Raw genomic sequence first — 27,637 nt, forward strand, 5'->3', positions numbered from 1 at the left:
TCCCAATTCCTGCAATCATTATCTCCTGCTGCTCCAGGTGCCCGATCTACATTCTTGCTACACTCTCTCATGGATTTTTTCTCACAGACAACTGTTTTTGCTTTCTGTGGTTTTTACCTTTAAAAGACGGAACCAGCTTGCAATAAACTGTGCACTTGTCACCGGCAAGTGTGACCCTTCTGTCCTCACACCGTATCTTCTGATTCTTATCTTCTCCCCTCGCCCTTACCTACAGGAGAGGTCCTTCGACCTTTGTATTCCTCTTAGTATTTTCTCTCTGATCCCAGTCCTGCCCCCCTCTGGGCCTTTTACACTGGGGTTCTCCAAGGAGAAACACCGAAGGGGGATTAAATAGTCTTCATCCAGGTTCAAGGTTTCAATAAAAGATGGGGAAGGACTAGATGGCCAGAGCTCTGATGGAGCGAGCTTCCTGTTCGGCCATACTCATTTTTATTGGGGTTACAAAAAGGAAAGGAGGAAGGGACCAATGTGGTCTGACACATTAACATTATGAGGTCACCATCACAAGATACAAACTAAGACAAATCAGGAGTTCCTATGGCTGAAGGCATTTAAGCATGATCGTTGGTAAAACGAGGAGACCGAGATCATTGGCCAGTCTTCCAGAGTGGAATTTGACAAGGTTAAGGTTCCACTTAAGGTTCCAGAAACCAATGATAAGAAATATGACAAGCACCCCAAAAAGATGATCAAGATGAATATATGCCTGGATGGCTACAGCTCTCTTTCCAAGCCCTGGCCTCCATCATGAGAAATGGCTGGGCCTCCAGAATCACTCTCTTCTCTAGACTCCTCCCAGGCCTCCAAACTACCCCACAGGACTCAAATTCCACCTGGGTCATCACCCAGCAGGCTAGCCTTCGAGGAGGCTCCTCACTCCCTCTCTGCTCTGGGCCTCAGATCCTCCTTCTGAGCAGCATCTCCTGCCTTCTTCCAGCTCTGCCCCTGCAACACTCATCTTCTTCCAAACTAGGACAGCCAGATCCTGTTTCCCTCCTGATTCTCCCAATCATATCCCTCAAACAACTAGGCAGGCATCCCTGTCCTGCCTGCAGTCGACCCCAGACTTCCCCCCCCTCCCCAATTTAGCTCTCTCCTCCAATCTGGAAACACTAGCACCCTTTGGGGGTCTTTCCCACTATCTTGTGAATCTCTTCTAAGGGGCATTCTCTCAGTGGAAGACAACTGGAACCTCTGGCAGAACCGAGGCCAGGGAATCAGGACACCTGGGTCCCAGCCACATGCTTAGGTGCGTCTAAAACGAATCATTCTGTCTCTTCCTATTATCAGAGAGATTACTGAGCAGGGGGAAAACATGACTTAGAAGTTTAGTCACAAAATTTTTCCTATTTCCCTCATCCTCATGGGGAAAGATTGTCTATCTATCCATTCATCCATCTATCTACCTATTTATCTGTCTGTCTGTCTACCTACTGATAGGTGTCTCAATGGATTATCTAGAAAAGAGGTAGCATGGGTGTGTGTGGTGGTGGAGGGCAGGCAGGTAGTTCAATGGATTGAGAACTAGGCCTGGAGATAAGAGATCCTGGGTCCTAATCTGACCTCAGATACTTTCTAGCTGTGTGACCCTGGGCAAGTCACTTAAGCCACATTGCCCAACCCTTTCTTCTCTTCTGCCTTGGCATCCATAGATATTTAATATGTATTCTAAGACAGAGGAGAAGGTTTTTAAAAAAAGAAAATGAAAGAAAAGAGGTGGTCCTGTTCAGACCCAATGTTACCCATGAATGCATCGCTCCTAACAAGGGGTCAAATGGCAAGCATTTGAATTAATTTTCCTGGTTAGTTAGATTAGGAAATTGAAAAAAAAATGGTGACCACTCTTCAGAACAGTAACAATAAAAACAAGGTCTTTCATACATGGATTACATTGTAGTAATTTAAGAGATATTTAAATATTGCAAGAAGAAAACTCATTTTGAAAAAAATACTCTAAAATTCAGCCGCCCTGATTATAGAAATCTGCTCTGAAAGGGAAGAGGAACATGCCTGTAACAATATCAGAACTAGCTCTTCAAGGACATAGACTGACCTGAAGAAGATAAAATTTCCTTAGCTCTGTTCAGTTCCAGGTAAAAGTCAAAATTAATTTTTTGGAGCAGTCAAATATATAGCAAAGTTCCACTTTATTCACAGGGTACTCTAGGTGGGTTCAGGATTAACCAGGTGGAAAACATTCCTTTTGGGAAAAGAAATAGCATGATGGAGAAACTGGGTCAAAAGGGTCTTGCCATTACCTTAGTAAGGCTGTCCTCCCAACCTTCCTGTAGCAGTCCTTGGATCATACTTATTTAAGTCGCTCATAGCTTTTCTCTTGAAGAGCAGTTTACTGACTTGATGATAATTCAGACAATTATGCCTGAATTCAGAATGCAGAGCAATACTAAGTTATAGATGATAAGAAAAAATAACAACTGGGGAAAGACGCCCATTAGTTCCCTTTTGGTAAAGTTGTGAAACCCCAAGTCACTAAATTATGTATTCACTTTGACTCAGTGATAGCAATGATGGGCATATACCATACCCCAAAGGCATCCAAGGAAGAGGAAACAGTGCCAACTCGATACAAATATTAACGACAGCTCCCTCTGTTATGACAAAGTACTGGCAACGTCTCTCAATAAGAGAATGGGTGAATTAATGTTGATGCACGAGTGGAACAGAACGCAAAAGCGTCTGGCAATTTCAATGAAACCCAGGAAGAAATACATGAACTGATGCAGAGTGTGATGAGTAGAACCAAGGGAATGAATGATACCCAAAACAGTGAAGGAACAACAGCTTTGAAAGACATCCCAGCTCTGATAATGGAATGACCAACCATTATTCAAGAGGACTGATAAAGATCTGCGTTAGCTGCCTTCCGACCAAGAGGGATGGATGGAAGAAGAAGTACTTTTGGGGACATGAACAATGGGCAGTTTATTTTGCCTGACTGTGTTTTCATGATGGAGATTGTTTTTCTTTTGTTTTTCCAGTTGTTTTGGAAGATTGCAGTATGAGGGGACTAGGAATAGGACTGCACCCTCCCACCCAAAGGGGAAGAAAAAGGAAATGAATCTTTTTTTTTCCTAGAAGAGGGGGAAGGCAAACTGAATTAGGGCAGCTTTGAAAGTCTTGCTAAAAACCAAACCAGGCCTTATATAATACAACTGTTCCATGGGCAATCCTTTCTATTGCAATGTGTTTATAAAGTGCTCTTTTTGTGAATTTCAACATTTAAAAAATCAAATACTAATGACTTAGTTTTTGCCATTTCTGCAGATTTTCGAGGCAGGATCAGAAATGGCAAAATTGTTTTACCCTATTGGTTCTGCCAGCCTCAAAATACACAGAACAACTAAAGTAGTTTCAAGACCTTAATAAGGACAAGGAAGACAATGCTCTGATTGACCCAACACCGATACCACACAGAGACAAAGCTCTGGGACTCTGAGAACAATGTCTCTGGGGGAAAAGCTTCTTGAAATGGGATTTTCCAAGGAGTGGAAGAACCTGGACTTTTATATACCTTTTGGGGAAATAAAGGACAGAAAGGTTCAATTGATTAGCTTTACAATGGACACAAGGTAAGGATGATCCCAGCCAGGGCCTGGACTACCTGGGTGAGGCCTCTGATACAAGGGGAGAAACTTCTAAGACAAAAAGGGTACTTAAGATTTCATTATATCGACTTAATTTTATCTAAGCTGAGACTACTGGGGACTTTAAGGCTTATTGTTCAGTCTAAGACAAGACCAGCCTGGGACTTCCTTAAAGGCAAGTTCCCAAAGGACAGGGGAAAACTTGGGGGTTTAGTAAACAAAGCTGACATTTCCCCCCTTTTGGTTAGAGCTTTTCCACCATTAACCACAGGGGAAGAGGGGTGCGTGCCCAAGAGAGTTGGACCCTGTTACTAAAGATAGGAGACAAAGGGCATGAGTATGGGCAATGGGATCTGGGGGCTCCCCACTGCCAGGGACACATTGACACTTCACCAGAAGACAGGCACTCGGCCTTTGGCAAAATCTTAGGACAAAAACTACCCATTTCCCAAAGTCTTTCACATCTGTCGCGCCCTGTGGGCCCTGGTGTAGACTCTGCGTCCTCCTCTCTCCTTCTGTAGGCGTCTCCTTTGCACAGACAGGTTCATTGCTAGAAAAGGAAACATGAGAAATGTATAACCAAATTCTCCAATATGAACTGACCGACTCTTCAGATATTTGCTCACAATTGCACATAGGACTAAAGTATGCTGCCAGCCACAGCAGACTGTAAAGATTAAAATTTAGGAATTTGGGGAGACTGAGGCAGGTATAAATTAGTTTCTCTCTGCAAGGAGTATTATATTTTTTAGAGGTTTATTAAGGATTAAAGAATATACAAGTAAGAAACACGTGCCTAGGCCAGAGGCCTAGACAAAATAACCTCACATCATGGAAGAGACACCTCTGCTCCAAAACGGAAGTCCAAAAGAGACCCAAAAACCTTTGCCACCAGGTTAAATATCTTCTCCATCTCGGCCCAGGTGAGATTACAAAGCATTCTGGGGAAGTGGAGCAAGGAATTGTGGGGATTGTAGTCCTGTATTCCAGTCTATTTTTTTTACAAGACAATCCGCAATTTTGGCCTGATCGTAATGTTCTCATTAGCTGGCTTTTAACACATCTTATTATTTCTATGAAAATCCATTTATAGCAAGTACAGCTATACATAAACTATACTTGCCATGGAAATATAGTTTGCCTAACCATACCAAAGTAACTGCATAGTAAAAGCACCATTAAAAAATAGATACGGGGGCAGCTGGGTAGCTCAGGGGATTGAGAGCCAGGCCTAGAGATAGTCCTGGGTTCAAATCTGACCTCAGACACTTCTCAGCTGTGTGACCCTGGGCAAGTCACTTGACCCCCATTGCCTAGCCCTTACCACTCTTCTGCCTTGGAACCAATACACAGTATTGACTCCAAGATAGAAGGTGAGGGTTAAAAAAAAAAGATACAAACTACAGTCTATGAAATAAAATAAAATAAAAATAAAAGCAAAAATAGAATCCACATCCCAGGTTTACCAAGGTTTGCAAACCTGGAAATGAACCCCTTCACCACTGGTGAAAAATGAAAACACCAGCTAATACGAGATCAAATTCTAATTGAACATCCTACTATGAACCCCCAAAGGATATTAAGAATGCTTGCATGAAGATTCCAGCTTCAAAACAATTTTAACATCAAAATTCAAAATTCCCCTTTGTGGAGAATAAGAGGCAGAGGATCTAAACACACCATCTTTCAATGCACTTCGCTCATTTAACAACCATAGCCGTGCCCAAATGGATTAGACATTTCCCTCATATTAACTTATTTTAACTTTTTTTCAGATTCCTTTAACTCTTGTGCACTTTCCAGATATTCTTTCTCTCTATGTAATAATACAGTAAAACACCCCATCCCAGTAAATGGATTTCTATCTGAGATGACAATATCATAGGCTATTCTTTCTTAGTGATAACTAAAACTCCTTATTTATTGGGTTGATGGGTCTAACTGGCTAAAATTCGCCATCCGTGGCCCTTCAATCCCTATAGTCTAGCTTTAGCCTCTCTCGGACTTTTTACTTTCATGATTATAGAAAACTTGCCGTAACAGGACAATAGAGGTAAATAAATGAGGGAGAAGAGCGCCTCCAAATTGGAGTGTTCATGCCAGGTACGAGTTGGCGGTGATGCTCAGTCAGGTGGAAAACGGAAGTTTCTTTCTAGGGAATCCAGCTGAGCATCCTCTCAGGCTTCCCAGGATCCTCAACTATATCAGTTCAGAAGTCTTCTGGGACCCCGTGGAGTCCTTTCCACTGGCTGCAAGACTCCTCGGCCTCTTCCTTCAGGTTCCGGGCCCCACGGTAACCTTTGCCTATGTTTTAGCTACCTAGGAATCCACCGAGTGACTGGGTAGGGCTCCAGGGACCCTGAACGAACTCTCTGCAATAGGACAAAAAGCCCAACAAACAATCTAGAAAAAGGAGCCTTACTGGCTTTGAACAACTTGGCCCAAACTCCAGGCCTGGGGCGGCCGGTGCAGGATGTCGCTAGGAAATTCCCAGCGGGCAAAATGCTTCCCAACCAGTCTGGGCAGTAGCTTTGTCTATCAGAGACAACACCCAAAGGGAGAGGCTGAATGGAGTCCGCCTTCCAGACTTAAAAGAGGAAGCGAGGAAGGCACAAAAGGGCAGTCGCCAGGCTTTCAGGACGTCTAAAGAGGAGACACATGCTCTATTCGCTCTTAAACAACGGGCTCTCCCGAGGGATCCATTTAGGAATCTTCAGTCCTGGGGGCTTCCCATGGGGTGAGCTTAAACAATTCCCCAAAGGAGAGAAAACAGAAACAAGCAATCGGGTTTTCCGTGTAGTGCAGGGCTCACGCTTTCTGGGTCGTGCTTGGAAAGTTCACTTCTAGTGCGATTCCCAAACTCTAAAACCCATCTCTGACGTCCTTCTCAAGGGAGCGCCTGGCTGGATCCCCTCAGCAGTAGCTCATCAAAATCCAAAATGGCGGCGGCTGGTGCTGTGGAGAGCCTTGAGGGGAAGCCCCAGCTCGGGGCGGGCTACCGGGTGCCCCAGTGCAAACCTTGGCTTAAAAATAAAGAGAAATCGATGAGCTTGGAAGCCGCTCCGGGGTTCTGGTACCCTTCTGACAACAGGGGGTGCAGGGTAAGGAAGAGGGGGTGGGCCGAACCAGGAATGGGGGGGGGTGCGCCACCCATGCTCCTCCCTCTGCGGCCCCTCGGCGCTGGTGGCCCTGATGCGGATGCGGGGGGGCCTCAGACAGGAATGGGACTGTGACTCCTACATCCTGCCCTGAGGACGCTCCATCCAAGCCCCTCAATGAGCCTGTCCAAGGAACGGGAAGGCTCCCGGCCGAGGTCCGGGCTGGGGAGGGGATGAAAACCTGGCTCGGACGGCTGGGCTCCGGCACGGATTCGGGCCTCAGAGACACGGCGGAGGGCCGGGGGGAGGGGCCCGAGTAGGCCCTGCGACGGGCCAGCTCAGTGAGCCAGGGATAGCAAGAGGAGAGCGGCACACACGCGCTGACGTCACCTTCCTCGGCCACGGAGCGGACAAATCCTGCAGGCTCCCCGCCCCCGCCCGCCTCCCCCTTGGAAGGCAAAGTTCTGGGAAGGGCCTCTTCCTTGCGCAGGGCCCGTCTGCGGGGAGGGCGGGAATGGCTGGAAGAACCAGGAGGGAAAAGCTCGGAAGAAGCCGAGCCCCGGCAGCCAGACGGCTCCGTGCAGAGCCTCGCGGCCCCCAGAGCCAAAGCCTCGCTCGGGGCACGCGGCCCCCAGAGCCCCCCTTCCCGAGCTCCGACGCGGCGAGCCGCGGACACGCCCACAGAAGACGGCCCAGATTCCCGCCGGGAGAACCGCCTCGTCCCCTCCGCGCTTCCGGCCGGGCTGCCGCCTCTCCGTCGCAGGAACCAATCAGGCTCTCTGGTTCCGGGCACGTTCCGGGCTCCTCCCTGGGGACCAGCTCGGGGGAGGAGTAGATTCTCGGCCCCGCCTGGCGGGGGAACCCAGTCTACAGCCAAGGGAGGACAAATGATCTACCTTCGCTGAGTATGCAAAAAGCTAACCGAATCCTGACGGGACCCAGAAGGGGAGCTTGAACAGGAAGGAGAACATGGCAGGCGGAGAGCTGGGAGGAGGCAGGGAGGCCAGGAAGCCCCTGCTGGGGGAGGCCTGGCCTCCAATGGGGAGTCTGAAGGCCGGAGAGGAGGCCCGAGGGGGAAGGGCCTTCCTGCTGGGGGAGGGCAGGAGCCAGGCTTCTGGGGGTTGGGCCTGGGGTGCCTGCAGGAAAGGGCTCCTCCTGGGCTCCTGGAGGCTGGCAGGCCTAGGAGGACCCTCCCAGGGTTCAGGCTGGAAGCAGGAATTCTTGGGTCTCCCATCCCTGGGCCTCCCCTTGGAGCTGAGACTTGTGTGGCTGCTGGAAGCCAGCTGGGCTGCTATGGGGGTCAGGCAGATCCCAGCCAGGCTGCTCCCTCCCCCTGGTCCTGGCCTCCCTATCGGGCCTCATCTTCCCCATCTCACCTCTTGGCCAGTGTGTGCCAGTGATGCCCCAGGCAGGTCTCCTCCAGGCCCAGCTCGTCCAGGCACACCCCAAAGGTTCTGGGCTGCCATCCCTGCCTTCCCCCTTGGGTTACAGCTGTCTGGCCCTCTTATCCCCCATGAGTCAGGAGGCTTGGCCTGGCCTCAGCCCATTGGGGATTCCCAAGCCTCTGCTGCCTCCTGGTCCCTGGGGATGGATGGGGGAGGCCCCTGAGAAGGAGGCAGAGATGGAGGCCAGGCCTCCTCCTGTTCAGAGTTAATTTATCTCCCAGCTGGGCCCTCCCTGCTGCCTCCCCTGAGGGCAGGCCCACCCACCTCCCTGGAGGCCTCCCCCTCTGGCCTCCCTTTAGGGCTCCCTCCCAGCTCAGCCTGGACAGGCCCAAAGCCTGGAAGGAGAGTCTGGAGTCCAGGGAAGGGCCTGCCCCAACCCCCCCCCCCCCCCCCATCCCAGGCCTGTGTATTCTCTCCTCCTGAGTCCCAGAGACAGCAGAGAGGAATTCAGAGCAGCAGCCCCAGCCCTGAGGCCAGAAAAGGAAGACTTGTCCAGGGAGAGACACCCTTCTAGGGAGGGCCTTTAGCCCCTCTGTACCTACTATAGCCAGGACCTGCAGAGCAGCCCCAGAGTCACCAGATTCTGCCATCTGGGGATAGGGTTGGTCCTAACTTTGGGGAGTCCCAGGCCCCCCCCCCCCCGAAAAAAGCAGAAGGAGCAGCAGGATGCTCAGAAAGATCTGTGGAGGAGGGGAACCTGTGGGAGGGGGGCCTTGAGCCTGGGCCTGGGCCTTGAACTGTCAGCTGCTGCCCTCTGCCTCTTGTTTTCTTCTCTTTCAAAAGTTGGGATCTTAGCAGCACCTCCACAAGCCTGGGGGAAGTATTTAAGATGAAGCAAGAGACAGAGAACATTACAAGATGTAAAATAAATCATTTTGACTATATTAAATTAAAAAGGTTTTATACAAACAAAATCAATGCAATCAAAATTAGAAGGGAAGCAACAAACCAGGGAAAACATTTTATAATATATTTCTCTGACAAGGGTCGAATTTCTCAAATATACAAAGAATAAGTCAAATTTTTGAAAAACCAAGCCATTCCCCTGCTGACAAATGGTCAAAGGATAGGAACTGGTAGTTTAAAAATTTTTAAATTAATTCATTTATTGAGTCAATTTAGAACATTATTCCTTGGTTACAAGAATCATTTCCAATTTTTGGCCACCACAAAGAGCGCAGCTATGAATATTCTTGTACAAGTCTTTTTCCTTATTATCTCTTTGGGGTACAAACCCAGCAGTGCTATGGCTGGATCAAAGGGCAGACAGTCTTTTATCGCCCTTTGGGCATAGTTCCAAATTGCCCTCCAGAATGGTTGGATCAGTTCACAACTCCACCAACAATGCATCAGTGTCTGACATTGCCACACCCCCTCCAGCATTCAAGGAATTGGCAGTTTTGAGATGAAATCAAAACCATCAATAATCACATGAAAAAATATTCTAAATCCCTCCTGAATAGAGAAATACAAATCAAAAGAATCCTGAGGGACCACCTCACAGGTAGCAATGTTGCCAATATGACAGTGAAAGAAAATAATAAATGTTGGGAAGGATGTGGCACAATTGGGACCACGAAGAGTGTCAGAGCCAGCTCTGGAGACCAGTCATTCTAATGGAACACTGACAAAGGCATTTTGTGTCTGAAGTGAGAATCCTGTTGGAAGACTAAAGACTGTAGAAGTATGTCACTCTGAAATGCTTTTTTCCCTGTGGAATTAGGGAGAGGGTATGTGCTCTCTGAGGGAGGCAGGAGATTCTCGGGAGAAGAGAGAAGGTGATCTGAAATCCCTCATCACAACTGTCAGAATTGGTCTGGTAAGAACATTTTTGGGAAGTTTGTGAGAAGGTAGCAAGTACTGCATATTCTGGAGAAAATGTTACTGAAACAATGTGGAATGATCAAATGTTGGCAATTGTGGGTGACTTTGAGGTCACACTGACAGCAAGCAGTGATGGCACCCCTGGAATCTGGGACACAGGTCTTAGTTCTTGGGGGAGCTTGGGAGCCTCTGGGTATGGGGGGGGGGAGGTCATTTCCTCTGGCTTCAGAGTCTCTGCTTAGGCCAGACCCTGGTCCTTTATGGGGTGGGAGCCCCAGGGTGGGCAGACTTTCTCTTTATATCCCTGTGGGGAATCAGAGAGGGGAGGGCTCAGAGGAGTTCCCAGGGCCCTTTCCCTAACCTCAGGGGAGACTCTCCCTACAGGAGCCTCAGTCTTGGAAAAAAACTTGGGCTGGCCAGGAAGAAGCCCCCTCAACCTCTTTGGCTCCATCTTTGGCTTCATTTCATTCAGAAACTGCATTGGGTGCACAGGGTGGATTGAGGGAGACTGCTAGGAGGAGAGGTTGCTGGGTAAAGGGGGGGGGCAGGAGATGCTGGAGGGGGAGCTGGGCATGAGGTGGGGGTTGGAGGGAAATGTGTTGGCATTTGTTCTGTGCCAGATCAGAGCTTCTTCCATGGCCTGTAGGCATGGGCAGCCCCCCAACTCCAATCAGGCTTAGGTTGGCTGCTTTTCCCCTTGGACCTTTGTAGAAGGACCCAGACCAGCTCTGCCTCCATCCTGTGACTGCACCCCACTCCCCTAGCTTCAGGGATGGTGGTGAGGGTGGGGGTGGCAGTGGGAAAGGGGGGCATTCCCTCCTCTGGGGGAGGGCAAAGTCCCACCATGGCTCCTGGTCCAGTCACCCCTGGCCTGATACTTGCACTTCCATATTTGTCCCTTTTCTATGGTCGTTTAAATCCAAGAACACACAGAGACAGAAACCTCCCACCTCTGATTGCAGGAGCACCATCAGAGCTTCCCCCTTCCCCCAGCCACCACACTCCCAGGCTCAGTTACCTGCAATTAGTCAACCCAGTTCTTCTCTCTCCCCAGGAATTAGGGAGCAGAAAGTCTCCTCTGCCAGATCAGGGAGCCCTGGCTGCATCTTTTGCATTGACTCCCTCCCCTCCCCCTCACAAGGAGGAAAGTCCCAAAAAGCACATATGGGAAGCACTCCAGAAGCAGAAACTGCCCTCAAGAGATTCCCAGCATGCCCTGGGAATGCACAGGGTATATGCCAAGACTTGGGCGAAGTTAGGACCCAGGCATTCTGGGAAATGAAGTCTTACTTCCTATGTTAGGAGCCCTGCTGGAAGAAGGACCACACATCAAGTGTTCCTAGTCTTGCTGGCTGCAGCTGGGTCCTTTTAATTTCCTTTCCTTTCCTTTCTGGTAGTCTTAGCTTTGATCCTCCTGGCCCTTCTTCCTGTGATATAGGAGGCCACTATGTTAAGAAACTGAATAATGAACTTCTCAAACTCTCTGTTAAATTGCCTGAGCAAGATCTGGGGTCTCTGGTCACTGGAGAGGCATCACAATTTGAACTGGACTACCTAGAATCATACTTAATCTAATTGTTAATTTTATTTGCAGTTCTACTTTCTGTCAGTAGATGGCACTGTTTAACACAAAGGATCAACAGTTGTGACAACTGCTAGGAACTTGACTTAGGGGTAGTTTCAGTAAAAAGGAAGGAAAAGATCAGAAGATTGAGGGTTCAAGTTCCATCTGGGGTGCCAATTAAATGTAAGGATTAAATTAGGAGTTTTGACAAAATAAGAGAAATTTTTAATAACTTAAGTTTTAATGAGAATATAGTAGTTGTGAATTAATATTGTCCCTTTAAGCCAAAGAAAACTTCTAGCAGCTTTTAACAATTAACAATATAGTTTAATTAATATAGATAGTAAAATGAATATAGTAAATGAGAAAACATAGGAAAGAGGTAGAGAAAGAAAATTTCCTAATGTCTATACTAGTTATCCTATAACGGCCTATAATTACTACCTAAAACTGTCTATAATTAATACCTAAAACTGCATATAACTACTGCTAATAACAATCAACCCACAAAGTTCCAACACAATCCAAACTAACCCAATCAGTGTTTAATCCAATCCTAATTAGGTCTGTCAATAAAGACAAAAAAGTTCAAGAAAGGAAAAAAAAACCTAACAGCCCAAATGAAAAGCCAAAAAGTATTCTAAAGGCTAAAGCCAAAAGCCCCCTTAGTAAGCTCAGCCCCCCCCTTTTATATTCCAGCAAATAAATACCAACCACCAACACAACACACTCCCAGCAGCAAACTTCCCCACAACTGCCAGCCCTGTCAACAACTAAAAGAGTGACTAACTGATGCTGCCCTTTTTATACTCTTTGCTTATCTCACTTCCTGTCTGTTTCCTCCTTCCTGTCTCTATGGTTTCTCCTTCCTGTCACTGTGGGCAGGTTAATCCCTACACATTTCTATGGCAAGAGGACCTCCAGGTCCCCTGTTAAATTAAAAAAAGAATCAAGAATTCCTTTTTACAGTTCCATAAACTCAAAGATGCCAGCTTTTGGGATAAGAACTCACTATTTGACAGAAACCACTGGGAAAATTGGAAAACAGTATGGGAAAAATTATGTTCAGATTAATTTCTCACACCTTATGTACCAAGATATGTTCACGATGGGTATATGACTTAAACAGTGATATAAAAAAAATTAGAGGAACGTGAAATAATATACCTGTCAGAACTATGGGAAAGGAAGGAATTTCAGGCCAAACAAGAGATAGGGAACATTATAAAATATAAAATGGATAATTTTGATTAAATTAAAAAGTCTGATCAATTTTCAAGTCTTTCCAGGTTTTTCTGAACTCCTCCTCTTTATTAATGATAAAATACTAGGATTCCATTACAATCATATGCTACCATTTGCTTAGCCATTTCCCAAATGATGAGTTTCCTCTTAATTTCCAATTCTTTTGTCACTCCAAAAAGAGCACATTTAAGTGTTTTGCATTTTTACTATATATAGCCCCTTTTCCTTTTTTAATGCCCTATGGACATAGTTTCAAATTGATCTCTCAGGAATGGCTCAATTAGTTCATAACCCCAAGAGTTCATTTCTTTTTCAATCTTGCCACATATCCTCCAACTTTTGTCACTTTCCTTCTGTCAGAATAGGCAATCTAATAGATGTGGGCTGGTCCCTCAGCCTTGTTATCATTTGTATTTCTCCAAATGATATTGATCACTCTCCTCCTGAGGAAAACTTGAACACATTCATTAGGGTTTTTTTCATTATGAATTGCCTGATATGAAGAGATGATTTCTGGCTGAAAGCCTTCCTACAGGAAATCCATCTGGAACTGATCTTTTCAGAAGACATTTTCTCACATTGAACAAGCTCTGGATTCTCCATTTCAATTTCTTTCTTCATTCATGACAGGAATAAGATTTCTATCCAAAAGGAATTCTCACTTGGGAATAAGAGATGATTGTGGCCTGAAAGCCTTACCACCTTGAACATATTCCATTCTCTCTAGTGTGGATCCTCTTTTAAATAAGCTCCGAGTGGCAACTATAAGCTCAGCCTCACTCATGGAGTTTCTCTCCAGTGGGGATTTTGTGACATGAAGCAACTGTGGAGTTAAATGCTATCTGAATTAATTACAATCATGAAGTTTCTCTCTAGTATGGATTCTCTGATGTGCAGCAAGCTGGCCCCTCCGTTTGAAAGCCTTTCCACATTGTGTACACTCATAAGGTTTCTCTCCACTGTGGATTTTCTGATGTTTGCAAAGCTCTACTCTCCATGTGAAAGCTTTTCTACATTGTGTACACTCATAAGGTTTCTCTCCAGTGTGGACTCTGTGATGTGCAGCAAGAGAGCCCCTCTCCGTGAAAGCCTTTCCACATTGTGTACATTCATAAGGTTTCTCTCCAGTGTGGATTCTCTGATGTTTAGCAAGATATCCCCTCCATGTGAAAGACTTTCCACACTTTGTACATTCATAAGGTTTCTCTCCAGTGTGGATTCTCTGATGTTTACCAAGATATCCCTTCCATGTGAAAGCCTTTCCACATTGTGTACACTCATAAGGTTTCTCTCCAGTGTGGATTCTCTGATGTGCCGCAAGTTGGCCCCTCTGTGTGAAAGCCTTTCCACATTCTGTACATTCATAAGGTTTCTCTCCAGTGTGGACTCTCTGATGTGCAGCAAGACTCCCCCTCAGTGTGAAAGCCTTTCCACATTGTTTACATTCATAAGGTTTCTCTCCACTGTGGCTTCTCTGATGCTTAGCAAGAGTGTCCTTCCCTGTGAAAGCCTTTCCACACTGTTTACATTCATGAAGTCTCTCTCCAGTGTGGATGCTTTGATGCTTAGCAAGATGACTCCTCTGTGTGAAAGCCTTTCCACAGTGTGTACATTCATAAGGTTTCTCTCCACTGTGGATTCTCTGATGGATAGCAAGACCACCCCTCCTTGTGAAAGTCTTCCCACACTGTTTACATTCATGAAATCTCTTTCCAGTGTGGATGCTTTGATGTTCAACAAGAGAGCCACTCTGTGTGAAAGCCTTTCCACAGTGTGTACATTCATAAGGTTTCTCTCCAGTGTGGATTCTCTGATGTCTAGCAAGACTACCCCTCAATGAGAAAGCCTTTCCACATTCTTTACATTCATAAGGTCTCTCTTTAGACTGGATTTTTTGATATAAACCAAGCTCACAGTTCTGACTGAAAGGTCTCATCTCTTTATTACTCAAAGAAAGCATCTCTATATGTTTACTCTTTGGATGTCTTCTGAGGTCTAAACTCAAGCTATAGGTGATTCTGTGTAGGTTTCCTTGATACATGGGCATTTCAGGAGGTTTCTCATGTGACTGATTAAATCCTACTTTTTCAGGGAAGCATTTGGTGTACTCACTATCCTGAAAACAGTCATTTCCTGAGGTCAATTTCATATACTGATTTAGGACTGAATGTTGGCCGAATTTCTCTCCAATTGCTTCAAATTCACAGTCACTCTCTGGATTTTTATATAGCTTGATAACAGAATCACAGATTTCTCTCAAAATGAAGTCACAGGGACCCTTATTCATGCCTCTTGAAGGGCCAGATCCTTCCAGAAAAAGGCTCAGCTTTGTAGACATCTCCTTCACTTCAAAATTAGTCTCTGCCTCTAAAGGAAAACAAATAATGATATAAACAAAGATGAAAGGGGACACACACACACAGAATATAAGTTCTTTCCTTGGATGGCAATAGGTAAATGGATTTTTACTCTATTTTCCAAGGCCAAAAGGATTTTTTAAACTTAAACAATCAACCAGATGTTGGATACACCATTTGGTCATAACTGCAAGATGGAACATTTTAGAAATACATACACAGTAATGAAATAGTCAATACTTGATAAGGAGAGGATGTCTGCAGAATTACTGTGTAATGCATATGTCAGAGTGATGTCAGGAGCATGTGACTGAGAGTCACATGGGAGCCTAAAGGCCAAGATCTGGGGAAAGGTTCTAAAGTCCCAACTGTCTGGGCACTTCTCTTCTGAAGGACCTTGGGTTGAAGGTTTGAAAAACAGGTTTCTGGCTTTTCCTGATACCAACTGAAGAAAGGAATCTTTTGGATTGGCTCCTGGCAGCTTGAACAGAATATTGAGGACACACTTCTCCATTGGACCTGCTTGGACAGTTATCACCTGAAGATCCTGGCCCATTTGATTGGACTACACTTGTGAGATTTGGTTATTGGGAAACTTATTGTTTAGCTTAGAATAAGATAAGTTTAGATAGATTTGTAGAAATTAGAGTTTAAGATAACTCGTAATAATTCTCTTAACCTTTTTCTTCCTCCCCTTCCCAACCAATAAATCTGGATTTTTTATGTTTCCCTCTTGTTCATTCCCCACCAAATTCCTATCATAACAATACTATTAGGATGTTATAATACAAATAGATTAGAAGGGTTTTAGGGAAGAAATACAGGGGAATAACATTTAATTATTTTGATTTTATTTAGCAGTGAGGGGGAAGGGAGAAAGGAAGAAGGGATAAGTTTTAACTTCTTTTATCATATATATGTATATATATATGTATGTATGTATATATATATGTATGTATATATATACTATCTGACTTATTCTATCTAATCTCTAAGTTATCTAAAGGCAAAGTCTATCAGGGACCAGTATCTTACAAAAGAATCAAATCCAAGAATCCCAGAAGATATGTTCACAGATGGTATTTCCCCAGTTGTACCAGCTTTTCAATCTCTGTCCAGCAGAAGACTAAAGTCTGACTTCTTATCCACAGCCAAAGATATTCACAGGCTTATAACCTGAAAGATGATCCTCAAGCTGTTACAGAAAACGCACCTGTCTCCTTCCTCTCCCAGGTTCAGAGAGACTGTCAGTTGCTCAACTGTCCCTCAGGGATTCCACTTCACTCTAGGAAAGACTCTGACCTCATGCACTTGTCAATCATTCTTATGCACTAAGCATTATTTTTCACTGTAACAGTAACAATGAAACCTCACAATGGATCTGTGACACAGGACCAAGATTCTCATCATACTTTACAACTCATGGCATAAGTAATGAATGGAGAAATGATCTGACCCACTTCCATGCAAGTAGACTAAAACACCAAACCTGTGCCTAAGCATGTTTTGTACACAATCTTTGAGCATTGCTCTTCCTGTCTTTCCTTTAATAGTCACTTGTTGATTAATCTTATAATTTTGTCAATCTCAGGAAACCTTCCAGATAGCCCATTCCCATCATTTTGGATACCCTATCACATGGTCATTCTTGGTAAATTTTATATGCTAAGCTGAGAAACAACTTCACTCTATTTAACTCTCATGCAGTGATTTTCAAAGTGGAATATAAGATTTCTTCTTTTCTCTTCAGATGCAAAGATATGCTATTCAGTGCAGACATACTCAATATTGGCTTTATTTTCCTGATTTACTATATATATATATATATATTCTCATACTCTCTCAGGAAATGAATTCAGGATTGGTCTGCCAGCCCCCAAGCCTAGCCCTCTCTTCACTACAACAGATGAAAGTCTTTTGGGGTAAGAGCTCTTATACATCCGCTTTTGCCTCACTCCCTTAGACAGGAGATCTTTGGACCTTTTACTCTAGCAGCCATGGTGATTCCCCTCACTCAAAACAGGGAATAAAAATTTATCTTAGAACTAGAAGCTTTGGGCATAAGGAAGAATGATGGGATCAGGAGGCAAAAATAAAAAAAAAAATTGGTCCTCTTAATGGAAAGAGGTCATAGAAGCAAGGCCTACAAAATGGTTTCTGTTGTATTCACTGTTGCAGGAGGATAGGGATCACGGAACACCCTTGCAATGAGAAAATTTCAAAGTGATTTACCTCTTAAAATAGGAGGACAGGCACATTCCACAACCTCCATTATCTAGAAATTAAAGGCAACTGGTAGTGAAAGGATAAGAGGTCAGAACATGGATTCAGAAAAACAAATTTAAACCATCCTGAGAGATATGGTAAGTGGGTACCCCTGGGTAAGTTATTTAACCTCTGTTACTTCAGTTGCCTCAACTATGAATTGAGGACAATAAGAGTATCAAACTCACAGGGATGTTATGAAGTTAATGATAATTATGAATACTGTTACCCAGTAGAGGACATAAAGCAGGTATTTTAAAATGCTTATTGTCTTCCTTTCATTCCTATCACCAAGCCTGGAATTTGAGGGAAGCATGAAAGAGGAATAAGGATAAACTTGCTAGAATAAGCAGAATTAGGGGCTGTCAGCTACAGTTTCATACTTGTTTTTTAATTTTATTTCCATATTGTTTATTTTTAGAAGTGAATAATCATATAAAATCACAATCTCAAAACAACCCCCCAAATAAACAAGTGAAAAATTGTATGCTCTCATCTGCATTCCAACTCCAACAGTTCTTTCTCTGGAGGCATTCTTTGTCATAAGTCCCTCAGAATAGTATTGGATCATTGTACTGCTGAGAGTAGCCAAATCTATCACAGTTGAACATTCCATAACATTACTGTTATAGTGTATAATGTTCTCCTGGTTCTGCTTATTTTCCTCTGCATCAGTTCATGGAGATCATCTGAGCACTTTCTGAAATCATCCCATTCATCATTTCTTACAGCACAATAGTATTCCATCACACTTATATACCACGATTTGTTCAGCCATTCATCAACTGATAGACATCCCTTCAATTTTAATTCTTTGCTATCACCAAAGGAGCATTTACAAATATTTCCCTAAAAGTGGGTCTTTCCCCTTTTTTTTCTGAAATCTTTGGGGCCCAGATCTATTAGATCTATTCCTAGATCAAAAGGTATGCATGTTTTGTAACATTTTGGGAGTTATTCCAAATTGCTCTCCAGAAATAATGGATCAGTTCACAAACCCCTTACCTTCCATCTTGGAATCAATGCGATGTACTGGTTCCAAGGCAGAAGAGTGGTAAGGGCTAGGCAATGGGGATGAACTGACTTGCCCAGGGTCACCCAGCTTGGAAGTGTCTGAGGCCAGATTTGAACCTAGGACCTTCTGTCTCTAGGCCTGGCTCTCAATCCATTGAGCTACCCAGCTGCCCCCCTAATAGCAAGGTATTAGGTGTCCCAATGTGGTCACATCCCCTCCAACCTGTGTCACTTCTTTTTACTGTTATATTGGCCAATTGGTTAAGGGTGAAGTGATATGTCAGAGTTCTTTTAATGTACTTCTCTAATCAAGAAGTATTGAAAACATTTTTTCATATGACTATTGATAGCTTTGATTTCTTGATTGGAAAACTGCTTATTCTTTTTTTTTTAAACCCTCACCTTCCATCTTGGAATCAATACTGTGGATTGGTTCCAAGGCAGAAGAGTGGTAAGGGCTAGGCAATGAGGCTTAAGTAACTTGCCCAGGGTCACACAGCTGGGAAATGTTTGAAGTCAGATTTGAACCTAGGACCTCCAGCCTCTAAGCCTGGTTCTCAATTCACTGAGCCACCCAGCTGCCCCAAAACTGCTTATATAACTTATGATGATTTATGAACTGGGGAATGACATGGATTCTTGGATTAAATTGACTTAGATCTTTATATGTTTGAAAAACATTAAAGCCTCCTGGCCAGCGAGAAGCTTTATGGTAGGAAAATAGAAAAGGGATAGAAGTTTGTGAATCCCGCGAAGGGCATGAAAGAGCCGACCTTTGAGATATGAGTAATGAGTCAGTAATCAATTATTAATATTCGGGAGCCACAGCCATGCTCCGACCACTGGATGTCACTTTTAAGGCTATTCCCATCCAGTGATCCCAATTCAACACTGCCCTGGTCAGAGGATAATACTAGCTCAGTAGAGAGAGACCTGACCGAAGGGCCAGGCCTCAGGATAGAAAAAAAGGAGAAAGGGGAGAAGTTGGTCTGTAGGGCAAACCTGTGGATATCCTCGAAGTGGGAGGAGCTGGCTGCGTCCCTTTCTTTTATTCTCTTTGATACGCAAATGAACTCAATACATATTGATAAGTTACATGATGCCTCAATACACATAGATGAATTACATAGTGTATTGCCATTGGATAATTGCAAATTATGACAAGGTGAAGGTGGGGTTATTATCCTCAGGTGAGTGAGACAAAGGGAAGCAAGGTTTCGCGCCCTAACATCAGCCACGCTGGGAATAGAGTTCATTGCCATGTGCAGAATGGCCATGTGCTCACTCCTTGTCTCTCCACAATACCTATGGGCTGGACGTATAAATATTTATATATTATACCTTTTGTGTATTTTCCATGTGCCCCTGAAAAGAAGTTTTATTTCCCCATTTCATTCAGTTTTCTCCAGATATCTATTAAATGTAACTTTTCTCAGATTTCATACATTTCCTTTATTCCTTTGTTGTTTATTTTTTGGTGAGAGTTCTGATAAAGGACTCTGATAAAGGAGATTCCCCACCAGTATAGTTTTACTAGCAATTTCCTCCTTATTTTCCTTTAGTTTCTATTTTAAAAATCTGGAGGCTATAGCACTTGGTGCACATATGTTAAGAACCAATATAGTCTCACTGTCTATACTACCTTTTTTTTATCAAGATGTAATGATCAACCTTCTCTTTCTTAATCAGTTCTATTTTTGCTCTAGATTTGTCTGAGATTGTAATTTGCTATTCTTGCTTTTCTTATTTTAGTTGGAACCCAATAGTTTCTCCTCCATCCCCTTCCCTTTACTCTCTGTATACCTTCCTTCAAGTTGGGAGTGTAGAATGTGCTAATGAAGGCTTAAGAAGGGTCTGGGGTCTTGAAGTTGGCTTCTGCCCAGGTATAGGATATGGAGCAGTATGTAGGGGATGGATTTTCTGTACTCCCCTTTGCCCAGTTTTACTTCCAATTCCTCTTTGTCCCCAGAAATAGACCCTTTCTGCCTACCTTTAAAGTTGTTTTCCTCAGGAGCTTCACCTTACTCTGACCCTTGTTTATTCTGTGATACTAGAATTCTAGAAGCACTCTTTTAAGGTTTGAGATTCTCAGGGTGGTTCCAGCTTTTGCCTCTGCTATGCAGCCTTCTTGGCACTGCTTCCCCCATTAATACTTAACAAAAATTCCTTTCTAAAGACCAGACTCATCCCAAATGGGAAGGGGCTGCCTTGGCAGGTAGTATCCCCTTCAATGGCCATCTGCAAGGAAAATCTGCCTTAGTATTAAGAGAATTTGCACACAAATTTCAGATCTAATTAGAGGATCAACTAGATGACTTTTGTGATTAGCTTCAGGAATGTAAATCAGTAACAGTGTTTTAAGTTTTTACATGAAGCTACCTAAAATGGAAGAGAAACAATTTCAGGAGAAAGAAAGGAAAGTCCCAGCTTCCCATCACAGAATTCAAAGACTTTTTAAAAATTAAAACCAGTTAGGAGGAGAACCCTGTGCTGAGGGTCAACCTTTTTGCTTTTTTAGTCATTGACAAAGGCTTAAAATCCTGCACCTTTGGCATGGAAGGAAAACATTCCCTTACTGGTAGATTTGGAGTTAACTGAGGAAATGGTTCTTACCCACGAAGAGTAGATTCTGCACATTCTCTAGCATCACCTCCCTGTACAGCTCTTCCTGAGAATGGTCCAACAGGCGCCACTCCTCCTGGGTGAAGTCCACAGCCACATCCTTGAATGTTATTGACCCCTACAGCAGCAAGTCAAGAGATTTAGAGCTCAGCCTGCAGAATTTATCCAATACAGTCTTCAACTAACTTGAAGAAAGTGAAGCACACAAGGGACTCACCCCAAACTCTTCACTTTGAAGAGTGTCAGTCAACACTAGAGATCAATCATTCATAGCCCAATGGAATATTGACAAAGGCATTTTGTGTCTGAAGTGAGAATCATGATGGAACAGTCAAACCTGGAGAAGTGTCTCACTCTGAAATGCTTTTTGCTATGGAATTGGGGAGAGGATATGTGCTCTTTGAGGGAGGCAGAAGATTCTGAGGAGAAGAGAGAAGGTGATCTGAAATCCCTCCTTATCACAACTGTCAGAATTCATCTAGTAAGAACATTTTTTCAAAGTTTGTGAGAAGGTAGCAAGTACTGTGTATTCTGAAGAAAAAAAATGTTACTGAAACAATGTGGAATGATCAAATGTAATCGACTTTGCTACTAATAGCAGTTGTGAATTTTCCCCCCATTACACAGTGTAATGATCCAGGACAAGCCTGAGGAACTTGTGAGAAAGAAGACAATGTGTATCCAGAGAAAGAACTGTGAGAGTAGAAATGCTGAAGAAAAACATGATTTGTCACCTGGTTCTCTGGGTATGACTGGGGGTTTTGGTTTTAAAAGATCACTCTATTCCATGAATTACTAATATGGAAATAGATTTTGAGCAATAATACATATATAACTCAGTGAGATTATTTGTCAACTCCAGGAGTGGGGAAGGAAGAGGGGAGGGAGAGAATAAGAATTATGACCAATGGAAAGATAGTCTAAATAAAAAATTTTAAGTTAAAAAAAAATAAAGGAACCGAAATGAAAAATATTGAGAAAGCAAAAGGTTAGATAATCCTGTTAGCTTAAAGATAAATGATTTAAATAGGAAAAGGAAAGTTGTAAATTTCTGTATGTTAAGTTGCTCCAAGTTCCTGATAGTTTAATGATAATTGAAAAACAGACCTTTTAGCCCTCCCCTGGAATCCCCATCCTTTTTCTTCTACTAAAAACAGGCCTTTCCCTATCTGTGCTCTCATCTGATCTCGCCCCAAACTTCTTCCAAAGACTCCCTGGCAGGTCTGACTGACCTGTCCAAACTCCAGGTTCTGAGGGTCAGGAGCAGACTGTCCCTGGGTCATTCCTGGAACTGTGGCACATACAGGCATACCCCTCTGATGGAATGTGTCACACTGGAGGGAGGATGAATAAATGGCAGTGCTTGGGCCTGTCTGTCTGGAACCTGGACTGGCTCATTCAGACAGGGGCTACCGAAGCTCTGGAAAACCCCCAGAACACAGTTGGGGATTGTGGGTGACCTGACAGCAAGCAGTGATGGCCCCCCCTGGAGGCTTGGGAAAGACAGAGGTCTGAGTTCCTGGGGGAGCTTGGCCAGGGCTGGGGATGCACTGCACTCACCTGGGATGGGGGCCTCTGGGTGCTGGGGGCCATTCCCTCTGGCTCTAGAGTTTCTGCTTCGGACAAACAGTGGTCTTTTAAGGGGTGGGAGTCCCAAGGTGGGGAGACTTCTTCCTTGTGCACCTGTGGGGAATTAGAGAGGGGAAGGGCTTAGAGGAGACTCTCCCCACAGGAGGGGACAGGGAGCCTCAGGCTTGGAAAAGACCTTGGGCAGAGCAGGAAGAAGCCTCCCCACCCCCTCTGCTGCTCTCTTTGGCTTCATTGCATTCAGAAACTGCTTTGGGAGCCCAGGGTGGATTGAGGGAGACGGCTAGGAGGAGGGGTTACAGGGTAATAGGGGGATAGGAGACAGGCATCAAGTAGGGGTTGGGGGAATCGTGTTGGCATTTGTTCTGTGCCAGAGATCAGAGCTCCTTCCATGGCCTGTGGCTGCTTCTCCCCTTGGACCTTTGGGGAAGGGCCTACACCAGCCCCTCCTCCACCCAGTGACTGCACCTCCTTCCCCCAGGGGAGGGGGCCATTCTCTCCTCTGGGGGAGGGCAAAGCCCAGCCATGACTGCTGGTCCAGACAGAGCCTCCCCCCTCCTCCCCCGCCTGATACGGGCACTTCCATATTTGTCCCTTTTCTATGGTCGTTTAAAGCGATGAACAGACACAGAGACACAAACAGAGACATTCCCCCCAAACACACACACCGCCCCTCCCCTGACTCGGTGGTCGCACGAGCACCGGAGCTTCCGTCCCCTTCCTCCACCCCCCACCCTGACTTCCAGCCTCAGTTACCGGCAATTGGTCCACCCGGGGCTTCTCGCTCCCTAGGAATTTGGGAGGAGAAAGTCTCCTATGCCAGAGCAGGGCGCTCCTGCTGCGCCTGTGCACTAACTCCCTCCCCTTTCCCTCAATGAAGAAAGTCCCAAAGAACAGAAGTATGAGTACTCCAGAAGAGATTGGCCTTACTAGTTTCCCAGCAAGCCTTGGGACTGTCGTAGGAGGAAGTGCCATGACTTGGGTGGTTAGGAACCACGCATGCTGGGAAATGAAGTCTTCTACAATGCCAGAGGCATTCTGGGAAATGGAGTCTTACTTCCTGGTCCCCTAGGTTTGGAGCCCGGATGGAGGAGAGGCCACGCACCAAGTGTTCCTAGACTCCCTGGATGCAGCCGGGTCCTTTTCCTTTCCTTTCTTTTCTGGTATTTTTAGCTTTGATCCTCCTGGACCTCCTTCCTGTGATATAGGAGGCAGCTATGGAAAGAACCACGGAAGCGTTTCTGAGAACACAGACCGAGGGTGAGAAGAGACCCAAGAAGCCCCTGAGCGCGAACTCCTCATTTCAGGGAGGACCAAACTGAGGCGGACAGGCTGGTGCTGGTCCTGAATGAGGGGCCCGAGGAGGGCTGGCTCCGGTGCCGTATTGATCCTAATAGCAGCGCCCCCAGACCGGAAAAGCCCCACTTCCTGTAGTTTAGGAACAATTTCTATGTATTTCTCGGTCAGACCCGGCTCCGAGACGCCCTCTAGTCTGTGGCTTGTTGCACTACCTTCGCCTTAAGCATCCCAAAGAACTTCTTCCTCTTCCACAGAATTTGGTGACTCAGTGAAGGGAGTAAAGAGGGTTTTCGGCCCTGAGAGGGAGCTGCTCTTGTGACCTCATTGTCCAGAGACGGAACATCAGGGAGAAGTAGGTGAAATGACTGGCTCAGGGTCACTGAGTTGGGAATTGTAAAGCCCTCAGGATGGTGCCTGGCACCCAGGAAGTTTCTCTAAATGTTGGCTCTTCTTGGAGATGGAGTCCAACCCCCTCTCTGGTCTTGTTAATTTGGAAATAACCCAGAGCTACCAAAGTAGTCAGAAAAACCCACGTCTTTAATCAGGAAAAGGGACAAGTCCAACATGGACCACCACACCTGGCCGCACCCTGGGGACTCTGGGAACTGTATCCCTGGAGAAGGCAGCCCGCTAATGCCAGCTCCGATGGCAACTCCACCCTGGGAGAGAACACCGTGCTAAGTGGGACTCCGAAGAGGGGCAGGACTCAGGGGTCCCCCCTCTGGGGAACTTTGCTAGGGAAGCCTGCAGAGCCAAACTGCAAACCTCTTTGCAGCCAGCCTCAGGAGTGAAGGCAAAAGCTGGGCTTCTTGGGAGATCTTTAATATAAAAAGAGAAGCTCCTAAAGCAAATAAAAGCACTTAACTTTTTTACTATGTCCACAAATTCCCACCCACGCTAGGGTCCCCAAATAGCTCAGGTCAGTGGTTCAACCCCAAAACAGGTGTGCCTGGCACTGGGGTTTCTCAAAGGGCAGGGGTAAACTGAGGCATCCAAATTTCACATCAACAGTCTGGAGGACTGACCCCTCTGATGGTGGGGGAGTGGAGGAAGGACTTAACTGGGGAGGAGGAACAGTGCAGAGGAAGGGGGTGGCACCCTGTGGTTGGCGGGAAGGATCTTGGGGAATCTGTTCAGAAGAGCTGCAGGGTAGGGGGAGAATGGCACACAGTGGAGGGGGAAGGGAAGAAAGGGTAAGGTGGGGTATCTGGTGGGGGACCATGAAGAGATGGGAAGGGCAGAGTGGTATCAGGTCACCCCAAATCCTCTACTTCTCTTGCTAAGCCCCTGACCCCAGAGTGTTGGTCATTGCCTTGGCATCTAGTCCTTCTTGGTCCTGAGCAGCCCTGTCCAGCTTGACCCGCTGTCCACACCCTCCTTCTAGAGCCCAGCTTCTCTCTGCCTCTCTTCTCCCTGGGTTTCAGGCAGCATTTCTGTATCCCTCATTCCACAGGAAAGGAAATCATCTCTGCCAGGATTTCTAGGGCCCTCAGGGATTCATCACAAGCACCTTACTAGGTAGATGTCCCATTTTACAGATTAGGAAAGTGAGGCAGAAATGAGGTGACTTGCCCAAGGCCACACATCCACTAAATGTCTCAGGTGTGATTCTACCTCAGATCTTCCTGATTCCATTCACATATCCTTTTTCTTCCAGGGGTTCAGATGAAGGCCCTGTGGTCTCAAAACTACTCTTGCTAGAACAACAGGGATTGACCCTCATTTTATGTAAATAAAACCATGAAATGTTGGTGAAAGAACATTAAGTTAGCCAAGTTGGTCCATGTGTGGGATCCTGCCTGCCATCCTGTCCACCCCAATTGAGGCAATAATAAGAGGCAGAGACAGAATTTGAACCCAGGACTAACTAGGCTAAGCCCATTGGTGTAATCAGACAATTCATGGACACTATAAGTGTCATCCTTTTTTTTTAACACCACACTTTTCCCCTGTCACACTTCATTGCAATGTTGAAAGCATAGATCATTCCTTTACTGTATCGAGACCACAGATACTTATTATTCCAGATCGGTAATCAATGTTCAACGTTCTCACAATGCACATATAATCTGGTGGGGATCAGTTCTTTCAAGGCACAGGCCTTTTCCACCTCCCAACTGACTGGTAAGGATTTCTTTGTCACATTATACTTTTGGACATTTAACAAACATCCTTGCCACTAATATTGTGATCCTGATTCAGCTCCATCTATTTTATAGTTTTTTGAGGCTGATTCTTTTAATATTCTCATTACAATTCAGAAACATTTAGTCTTAAGAGGAGGGATAATAGTTGGCAGGAAGCTGCTTGGCAACAAGCTGCTAGATAGAAAAATTTCAAACACAAACACTTCACTGAAGCTGAATTCCACTCTGAATGAACAGACACAGGTCCAATCAAATCCTACAAAGATCTGGTTGAATTCTACCAGATGCATACCTCCTGAGAACTCATTCCTATTCCAGTTTTTAAAACATGTAATATATCATGCTCAGTGTGAATTTTTCAGATAGTTATGTTAAGTATAGTACTGCTTCTCTTACACTGTTTGGGATTTTTCCATTGTTACATTGCTTGGGATAGAGTGATTCCAAACCTTCATAATACTTTGGCAGTTCAAAACCATAGTACCCGTTGACTCAGCAGAACTCACTATATTTTCCATAAGAGAATCTTATTGTGACTTACAAATTAATAATCAGGAAATTATTGTGAAATGAAATCCTTAGAGGTTGATGAAAATGAGAATAGGATAAGAATTAAGGATAAATATATCTATCAAGATGTGCAGACAAGTGTGGATGATGAGGAATTAGTCCCTACTCACCCAACATCAAGGAGAGCTCCTCATGGTACATGGTACATGGATTTTAACCATTATCATGGGTTTATTACTTTTGTCTTTAGCTCTAGGATACTATCATCTTGAGCATCCATATGATATTTATTATCCTAGATGTGAACATGGTTTATGGTACCCTATGTGAAGATTAAATTTAATACTCCCTGGATTATAACAATGAAAATACTTAACTCTCCCCTGATTGTGAAGATTAAGTTGTAACCCCTGTCTATTTTTAGAACATGGTACTTAAAAGTTAAGTATGGAGAGCTACCCATCTTTAGATTTAATCACCAAAGGTGCAAACACCCCATTTCACACATTGAGTGGGGAAGGTCTGTGACCCACTTGTGTGATAGTGGATGATGAATCAGAATCGGCCAACTGCCTTCTGGGCAGTCCTAAAACAAAGTGTCAATTTTGATTGGTAGATGGAAAATTAAGGGAAGATATAGGAAGTGAGGCAAAAGAAGTGTCTTGAAAAGGAGCTGTTACTTCCTGTGAGATTCAGTTCTTTATTTTTTGGAAGTGGAGACTGGAAGAATTCTTCATGCTTTCAAGTTGAGGCTGGTGAAGAGGGGCAGAAGGATCTCCTGACTGGACCTGAGACTCTGATGAGGCTGATAAAGAATCTGCTGACTGGACTGACAAGTGGTGAGTAAAAGGCTGATTCTTAACTGCTGGATTTTTCTGAAAAACAAACAAACAAACAAGCAAACAAACAAAAAATATCCTCTGGAGAGACCTACTCTTGAGAGACACTTCCCAGTTCCTCGGCTTTGCCAAGGCTGGCTGAAACGAATTCTTCCTGCCCGGAAGGGCCAGGAGTAAATTACTTAGTGCTCAGGC

At 44.8% G+C, this 27,637-nt stretch overlaps 1 protein-coding gene across 3 annotated transcripts; it reads right to left on the reverse strand.

Moving 5' to 3' along the window:
* Positions 1-12,847: 12,847 nt before the first annotated feature.
* On the reverse strand, positions 12,848-24,808 carry LOC130453574 (zinc finger protein OZF-like). Of its 3 annotated transcripts, none has more exons than XM_056796646.1 (4): positions 23,578-24,808; positions 22,621-22,743; positions 21,052-21,178; positions 12,848-15,169 (listed from the first exon to the last, which is right to left on the reverse strand). In XM_056796646.1, exons 1-4 carry the CDS (start codon positions 23,620-23,622, stop codon positions 13,650-13,652), a joined length of 1,815 nt encoding a protein of 604 aa, XP_056652624.1. In that variant the 5' UTR covers positions 23,623-24,808; the 3' UTR covers positions 12,848-13,649. The 3 variants fall into 3 exon arrangements, with proteins under 3 accessions (XP_056652624.1, XP_056652623.1, XP_056652625.1); XM_056796645.1 differs by having other exon boundaries at positions 23,404-24,808; XM_056796647.1 differs by lacking the exons at positions 22,621-22,743; positions 23,578-24,808 and adding an exon at positions 22,293-22,450.
* Positions 24,809-27,637: the final 2,829 nt, after the last annotated feature.

This window comes from Monodelphis domestica, chromosome 4 (assembly GCF_027887165.1).
Source record: "Monodelphis domestica isolate mMonDom1 chromosome 4, mMonDom1.pri, whole genome shotgun sequence".
NCBI lineage: Eukaryota > Metazoa > Chordata > Mammalia > Didelphimorphia > Didelphidae > Monodelphis > Monodelphis domestica.

Coding starts and splice junctions, on each gene's coding strand:
- LOC130453574 (XM_056796645.1), bottom strand. CDS start 23,622: ATGGCACTTCCTCCTACGACAGTCCCAAGGCTTGCTGGGAAACTAGTA. Junction 22,744..23,403: donor CCCGGGTGGACCAATTGCCG/GTAACTGAGGCT, acceptor AATTCCCCACAG/GTGCACAAGGAAGAAGTCTC. Junction 15,170..21,051: donor GCAGAATCTACTCTTCGTGG/GTAAGAACCATT, acceptor GTTTTCCTTTAG/AGGCAGAGACTAATTTTGAA.